This window comes from Thrips palmi, unplaced genomic scaffold (genome assembly GCF_012932325.1).
Source record: "Thrips palmi isolate BJ-2018 unplaced genomic scaffold, TpBJ-2018v1 HiC_scaffold_18, whole genome shotgun sequence".
In the NCBI taxonomy this organism is placed as follows: domain Eukaryota; kingdom Metazoa; phylum Arthropoda; class Insecta; order Thysanoptera; family Thripidae; genus Thrips; species Thrips palmi.
The window spans coordinates 11017521-11025966 of NW_023144627.1; the positions used below are offsets into that span (position 1 = coordinate 11017521).

Here is an 8446-nt window from a genome sequence, read left to right on the forward strand (position 1 = left end):
CTCTCTCTCTCTCTCTCTCTCTCCTCTCTTCTCTCTCTCTCTCTCTCTCTCTCTCTCTCTCTCTCTCTCTCTCTCTCACACACACACACACACACTCTCTCACTCTCGCAAGCGACATTCATTGACTTTTCATCATAGCGAGGAGTGGATTGCCAGTTTGATTGTTTTCCCAATTGCCTGGACGGCTCGTGCGAAAGCCACGTCGGCCCGCTTGTTGCTGTTGTTGCTTTTCTTCCACCGCGACCGTGTTTTTATGTAAACGAAATGACTGTTTAACAACATTGTCGCCACTTTTTTTTGGGTGTGCGAGCAGCGTGGACGCGTGGACGTGGCAGTGACCAACACACCCCCACACACACACACACAGAGAGAGAGAGAGAGAAGAGAGAGAGAGAGAGAGAGAGAGAGAGAGAGAGAGGAGGAGGAAAAGCGCGAAACGCGTTGCGTCCGTGCAACAAGTTTTGCAGACGGGCTTTTGATGCAGCCGCCAACGCGCTCATCGCATTGTTGTTGTTGTTATTTGCAGGTGTCGTGGGTGCGGCATCGTGACACCCACCTGCTCACGGTGGGGCTGTACACCTACACCAACGACCAGCGCTTCCGCGCGCAGCACAACGGCGACGACTGGGTGCTGCAGCTCAAGTACCCGCAGCACCGCGACGCCGGCACCTACGAGTGCCAGGTGTCCACCACGCCGCACATGTCGTACCTCGTCAACCTCACCGTCGTGGGTGAGTACCGCGAACACGCGCGAACACGTCGACGCCGCGTTTGGGGGTCGTTTCCGGGAAGGGCGAGGCGCTGGCGGGCGCTGGACCGTACCTGGAAGCACTCTGTTGGCGAAGACCGCACAGTGGGCCAGCAGGACCGGTGGAGGCGGCCAAAACTCTAGACGCGTTTTGCGCTCCAGAGTCGCTTAGTAGAACTCGAACCAAACGTGTGACCCCACCAATGGATTCCTCGTTCGGAGAACAATCCGTTGGTGGGGTCACACGTTCGGTTCGAGTACCAGTTAGCAACTCTGGAGCTCAAAACGCGTCCAGAGTTTTTGCCGCCTCCACCGGTCTTCTGTCTGGCCCGCACGCTTATCATCTTACGTTGGTTTTCGTGCGTAATACGATGATTTTCCATCGTAAGGTACGACCAATTTCCAACCTGCATAAATACGCACGAATGTCAACGTAAGGTACGCAGGATTTTCAACGTAATACGCATGTTTTCAACGTATTACGCACGTTGTCAACGTAAGGTACGTTGGTTGCGATTGTAGTACGATGACATTTCAGCGTAATACGCATGTTTTGATTTCAGCGTATGTTACGTTCCCGATACCATCGTAAGATGATAAGTGTGCGCTGTGGAGCGCCTGATTTTCTATCGAGAAGCACCAGCAGCAAAGCCCAGCTGACCTATCTTCTGCAGACTGATTCTGAGAGTCCTTCTCGTTGCTCTGTCTCTCTCGCACTCATGTGGGGGGTCCCATGTGGGTGCGAGAGAGACGACGCGTCGTAAACGGCTCTCGGAATCAGTCTCCCCGGGTGTGCTCGCGCTCTGCAGTGGAGGCTCGTGTTCCAGGGAAGTCCACCCCCGCAACGGGAACGCGCAACCAAATTGCAAATAACTCTTTTCGGGCGGAGTAAACAGGGTGACTCGGCGTGCGTGAGACCTTAAGGCCGTAAGGCGGTCAAAGGGAAAAGCTCGGTGCAAAACACGCACTGGCCTCGGGCTGTTTGCAAACAACACTCTCTCTCTCTCTCTCTCTCTCTCTCTCTCTCTCTCTCTCTCTCTCTCTCTCTCTCTCTCTCTCTCTCTCTCTCTCTCTCTCTCTCTCTCTCTCTCAAAACTCGTCACTGAGCCGCCTTTCTCGTTACCTCCAGCAGCATCTGCCGCCCTGATGCGTCTTCCCGGGGCGGCGGGTGCGTCTCGGCGGCTGGGCCTCACCGTCTGAGGAAAACTTTAACCTTTGCCGCGCCGCAAGTTGGCCTAGCAGAGCCCCGCAGAGCCCTGCAGAGCGGCGCGGAGCCTTTCTGGTGATGGCCACCAATTGAAACGACTGCGCACCTCACACAGAGCGCTGCTCGTCGGATGGATGCGCCGCAATGGCTTCATGGCCGCGGAGGGCGAGCTCTCAAACTGGGAGTGGCTTGCCACAAGACTTGCCCTTCGAACAAGGAAATCCACGACTCGGAGTGTTTGATTCGAGAGGGCTGTGGATCACGAACAGGTGTTCAGGGTAGGGTACCCTCTTAGCGCGCTGCTGCAGGGCGCTTCTCCGCTCAGGCATTCAGCATTTTCGCCAGTTTATTGGCCATAGTTCGGGCGGCGCGCCGCGGCGGGAGAGTGGCTTGCAAGGTCACCGGCTAAGTTTAAAGTTGCGTCCACCGGGCTGCTGGCTCTGCTGCTGGCGACCGGCCGTCCCTGCTTTTAGGGCGGAGCAGCAGGGTCCCTCATTACTGAAGCGGTCAGCGAAGGGCAAACGGTTATTGCTGCGGCCAGTCCATCGTCCAAGTTCAAGGGCTGCGGGGCCCCGTCGTCGCCCCTTCGCCGCCCCTTCGCCGCCCCTTCGAGGGCTCCAAGAGGCCGGGGCCGGCGCACAGTGGGCCAGAAGACCGGTGGAGGCGGCCAAAACTCTAGACGCGTTTTGAGCTCCAGAGTTGCTAAGCACGACTCGAACCGAACGTGTGACCCCACCAATGGATTCCTCGTTCGGAGAGCAATTCATTGGTGGGGTCACACGTTCGTTTCGAGTCCCATTTAGCGACTCGGGAGCTCAAAACGCGTCCAGAGATTTGGCCGCCTCCACCGGTCTTCTGGCCCACTGTGCGGGGACAAGGGCGGAAGGACGCGGACAGCCAAACAGTCACCTGACTCGTCGCTCCGTCTCTCTCGCACTCGAGTGACGCCCCGCAGCGGTGCGAGAGAGACAGAGCGAGGCGGCACATCATTCCCGTCGGTCATTCGTTAGGCCCCCCCGACATGTGTTGGCACTCAATTTGTCTCCGGCAAGGTCGGTGGGCTTCCATGGCCCAGCCGCCACTACGTTTGCGAGAGAGAGAGAGAGAGAGAGAGAGAGAGAGAGAGAGAGAGAGAGAGAGAGAGAGAGAGAGAGAGAGAAGCCAGTAGTGGCGGTAGCCAGCCCCAAAGCCGATGATGCTTTATTGAAAAGCCGAACAGGACCGGTGCGGATCAGTGTGTGCTTGTGTGTGTAAATGAGTACCCCTCGCTTGCTTTTGGACACACGACCAATCTCTACAGCCCGTATCCCACCACGTGTTCGACATTTCGACCCTGGCTGCTGGCTTCATTTTCGCGTGTACTGTACAGGCTTCCTGATATTTTACGTCCCTGGTATCGAAACACCTTTTTTTTCCCCGCTTCCAACAATTTGATGGATTAGATGTTTGCGATTGCTTCTGTAGCCAAATCAGCGTGGCTAATCAAGAATTCCAAAGAGACTTTTGAAACGCAGAGAGAAAAGCTGTGGATACATTTGTGCAATTACCTTGTCCGCAGAACCTGCCTCGGAGATCCTGGGCGGGCCCGACCTGTACATCGACAGGGGCTCCACCATCAACCTGACGTGCATCGTGCTCAACTCGCCGGAGCCGCCCGCCTACGTCATCTGGAACCACAACGACGCCGTAAGAGGATTTCCTTTTTACCGTCCCACAGTGGGCCAGAAGACCGGTAGAGGCGGCCAAAATTCTAGACGCGTTCTGAGCTCCAGAGTCGCTAAGCAGGACTTGAACCGAACGTGTAATTTCACAAATGTATTGCTCTCCGAAGGAGGAATCCAGTGGTGGGGTCACACGTTCGATTCGAGTCCCATTTAGGGACTCTGGAGCTCAAAACGCGCCTTGAGTTTTGGCCGCCTGGGCCGATCTTCTGGCCCACTGTGCGTCCTGCCCTCCAGAGCCGCTCAATTACCTGACCTCTGAAATAATTCCGGACCACTGTCTATTGCACTGCAGGCCCGCTCCGTCGGCCTGGTCCTGACACACACACACACACACACACACACACACACACACACACACACACACACACACACACACACACACACACACACACACACACACACACCACTCACACACCTTGCTCGTGATAATAAACAAAAAAGAAGGTGGAGGGAAAGCCCAGTGGACCGGGCACGGTCCATGGCTCTGCAGGGCCGTTTAGTGTCCGGGTCTCCGTGCGCCCATTTACCCCACTGTGCAGGACACTTCCCCTTTTAACCGCAGCGCAGATATTGCGGCCGACAGGAGCCGCCGTAAACATTACATTTTCATCAAACAATTTTCCATTCCGGGAAACGGGCCAGCCAGTGGGGCAGGGGGCGGTTTTAGCACCCACCCCTTTTGGCTCTATTTGTAAAAGTTACAGAACGGTGTGAGTGTGTGGGTGGGCCGGGCGATGAAGCGTGAGGGCGAAGGAGCTTTCAGTCCGTATAAATCCAGTGGCCGGCCGCGCGGCGGTGGCGGGGCGGGGCGGGGCGGGCGGGGCGGGGCGGGGCGGGGCGGGGCGGGGCAGGGCGGGGCGGGCGGGTGCTTATCCCTTCAGCCTATGGCCAGCCTGCACTGCCCAGTGTAGGGAGATTCTCCCCCCCCTCGCCTCCCCCCTTTTCAGACCGCAGTGCAAAGTGGGGCCCTGGGCAAATAATGGCATTAGGTCTATGTCGGAGGGCAACACTGCAAAAATAAATATATTACGACGGCATTTTTTTGAAGTCCTCAGACCGGTGCAAAGCAACATTTTGTTTCGGCGCGTCAGCCTGCCTTCAACACACAACTTTGTGGTTTTTTTTTCCTTCGCTTTTTTTTCGGTGTAGGTTCGCCTCACTAGGCCTGGTGTGGTGCAGCCAGTCTGCTGGCTGTCTGTCTGCCTGTCCGTTCTGTCCGCTCTGTGCCCTCGGGTGTCGTTCCCGCCACCCCCTGCGCTTTAGACCCGACTAACAAAGCTAGTTGTGCACGCTAAACAGAAATTCTCCACGTCCGGACAGCGTTCCTCCGAAAAGTCCAAACCCGCTTTAAACTTAAAAGCCAAAACAATCCAGGGTGAATCCTCTGCGTGTTTGGGTGGTTAGGTTAAATTCACCCCCAAGTCAAAATATCTATGCTGCTCTGGCCACCCTGAAATGGGGTAAATTTACTCGTGTATGGGGCCATGAATTTTACCTTCCCTTTTCCCCTTTTGCAGTGTGTTGTGATTGGAGAGTGAGCCAAACTGGTGTTGCAGATCATCAGCTACGACTCGCCTCGCGGGGGCGTGAGCGTGGTGACCGAGAAGGGCGTCACCACCGAGAGCTTCCTGCTCATCCAGAGCGCGCGGCCCACCGACTCGGGCCGCTACTCGTGCAACCCGTCCAACGCGCAGGCCAAGGGCATCAACGTCCACGTCCTCAACGGTGAGCACGTCCCTCCCGCAATCACTGTCAATTTCAGTGTTCAAATCCAATGAATTTCGATCGAATTTCGATGAATTTCTGACAAATTTTGATGAATTTCGGTTGAGTTTCGATGAATTTCGGTTGAATTTCGATGAACTTCAGTCAAATTTCGATGAATTTTAATAAATTGTAGTGAATTTTACATGTTTGATGAATTTTGGTGTACAAATTTGGCTGGAGTTATTTTTCCTTGCCCTCTCGCACTCGTGGGTGCGAGAGAGACAGAGCAGCGATGGAATTACTCCGTTCGGTTCGGAATCAGTCCGCTGCGCGCGACGCACAGTGGGCCAGAAGACCGGTGGAGGCGGACAAAACTCTAGACGCGTTTCGAGCACCAGAGTCGCTAAACAGACCTCGAACCGAACGTGTGACCCCACCAATGGATTGGTCTCCGAACGAGGAATCCATTGGTGGGGTCACACGATCGATTTGAGCCCTGTTCAGCGACTCTGGAGCCCAAAACGCGTCTAGAGTTTTGTCCGCCTCCACCAGTCTTCTGGCCCACTGTGCGACGCGCGGCATCCATACGTGACGCGCCACTGTTTTGTGTCTTTGAAATAACTTGCGGTGCATCTGCGCGTCCGAGGCTCGCCGCGCTGAACTTGCTGGCCGGAGGGAGGGGGAGGGGTGCAAGAAAGTGGCAAAGTTTGCAGCGACAAAGTCGCCGAGCGTTGCATAGGAATGATGACTGCTGCATACGACTGGCACAGCCGCACTCAGAAAAAGAGGTCTTTTTTTTTTCAAAAACTGAAAACCAGATCAAAAAAATTTCTTTCAAGGAAAATTTTTGCTTGAAAAAAAAAGAACGTCTTTAAAATCCAATATTGTTTTTAAATTTTTGTGTGCAAGGGCGTATTAGCCTCTTTCACCTCCTGTCACTTTTCACCCCATTTTTAAAAGAGACGTTTTTGTTGTTGTTGTCGTCTTCGAAGGCAGAAACAGTAAGTTTCTTTTTCCTGTTGCAGGAGAGCACCCCGCTGCCATGCAGCAGGCCGGGCAGGCCCACCACCAGTCCTCGCACCTGTACTGCCTGCTGTTCTGCGTGTGCCTGCTGTTGCTCGCGCCCTGAGTGGCCCGGCCCGGCCCCTGGCCCGGCCCCTGGCCCGGCGCGCCCAGCGCGTCAAGCCTGCGTCAAGCCACCGAGTCAATCTTCCAGCCAACTGGGGATAATATTTCCAGAAACAGGCCTCCGAACGACGCGTGTTTGTGTGGCTGCCACACTGCCGTCCCGGGATGAAGCGAAAATAAAGAATTCTGCTGAAACGGCGCACAAAAGAACGCTGTCCCCCGGGAAATTGTTCGACCGACGTTGACTCGAACAACTCCTGCTGCGGGCCTTGAGGGGATTCTTGTCGATGCACGAACCTTGAAAGAGGAACGTTTTCGGTGTGATGAGAGTGTTTGGGAGCCAATCAAGAGGAAGGGGCCTAAGTGAGCGGACGACTGTGTCTCAGTGAGAGTGGTGTGGATCAAAGCTCGTTGCAGCAGGAAATAAATGGACTTCAGTGCTGCAACACATATTGTGTATGAAAACTGTAGTGCACTGCAGGACGTCTCTAGAGCAGAGAAATTTTAATTCTGTGTCTGAGTTTGTGTAACTGTGTGCGATGTGTCTGTTTTGTGTACTATGATGTAAAGCTGCTGTATAGTTCATCTGTTTTCTGTTATTTAATGTAATGTCATGTTTTGTTTATTTATTTCTGTAATGAAATTCACACGTCAAACCGTTAGCAACTTGTGGAATATAATCCATGGCAACTGGTTGGCCTGAGTTCTTTCCTTACGTTGAGTGCAGCTTCTGATTAAGCAAACGGTAGTTTGTTGTTTTGTTTTTGTTGTCTTTGTTATTTGGAAGAAAACTATTTGTGAGTGAGACAGCTGTATCTATCGAACTGAAAAAAAAAGACAGTCTTTTTGCTCATCTCGCATGCTGTAGGAAAATTAGTCAAAATTTATTCATGCCATTTTGAAGAATGGTTTCAACGACAGGTTTGAGTAATTTAAATTGTTTCAAACTTATGATTTGAATTGTCAGTGACTGAGCATCTGCTGCTTTTAAAAAGTCACTGGATTAAAATGAAATGAAATTCGTTCCATCACGAGTCTTGCCATGCATGTGATAATTATTAAGGATTTTTATTTGGCTGTGGGAGCTAAATTCACCTTTCATTCGGATGTCTCATCTTCAAAAGCTAGTCGATAACTTTGCTCTCAGAAACCAAGGAAGTCTGTGATAATTCTAGTTGCTACTAATGTGGTTCATCAGTTTAAGAATTGAAAATGTGTGTGTCTGTGTGTGTGAGTATTCTATGATTTGTACCATACTCTTCAAATGTGTTCCTGGTATAATTTAATCAGTATATCCGTTGTATTCAGGTGTGTTTTTCTTCTTATCTTGTATGACAAAAAAGCGGTCCATGAAAGACTACACACGGGGGCCCGCACCTACTCTATTAGTTTGAGGCGTTTCCGCACGCTTCTTTTTACCAGGTTAATATTTTGTCACTTTAGCGACCATACCTTGTTGGCAATCACAATCCAATTTTTTGGGAAGCTTGAATTCAGATTTTGAAATGCACAGAATATTGCAGATCATGGTGTTAACTGATATCACAAACTGTTTGTGACTTAATGTGTGAAAATTCTACGCAATAAAAGTAAAATAACTACTGTGTGCGTCTCTCAATGGCTTTTTTTTTTTGCCAAAAAAGAAAACCTGTGTGTGATGTAGTGTGTATTCGGTCACAGACGGTCGTTCGCAATCGGAACATACCAACCGGTGGCTTAGTCGGCAAGAGCGTCGCCCACCATAGAGAGTGACGTCCGCTTGGAGCAACGAACTGGGTTCGAATCCCAGACACTTGTAACTGGTATCATCAGTACAAGTTCCGTGGCGACTTTTTCCAAGCGAGTTGGTAGCTGAGTGAGCTAGGGAATCGGCTGCAATGAGAAGAGCTCGGGTTCGAGTCCCGTCGGCGCCAATGTTTTCCTTAGTTTTGC

The 8446-nt window shown here is 52.3% G+C and overlaps 1 protein-coding gene across 1 annotated transcript in view; it reads left to right on the top strand.

Annotated features, from left to right (window-relative positions):
• The window catches only part of LOC117644701 (zwei Ig domain protein zig-8-like), a 12937-nt gene extending 4819 nt beyond the window's left edge, over window positions 1-8118 (top strand). Inside the window, exons 3-6 of the mRNA XM_034384314.1 lie at window positions 527-731; window positions 3514-3641; window positions 5236-5404; window positions 6412-8118. Of these exons, the coding sequence (XP_034240205.1) occupies window positions 527-731; window positions 3514-3641; window positions 5236-5404; window positions 6412-6515 (606 nt within the window). The 3' untranslated portion in view covers window positions 6516-8118. The remainder of the gene's footprint in view (window positions 1-526; window positions 732-3513; window positions 3642-5235; window positions 5405-6411) is intronic.
• The last annotated feature ends 328 nt before the right edge of the window (window positions 8119-8446 follow it).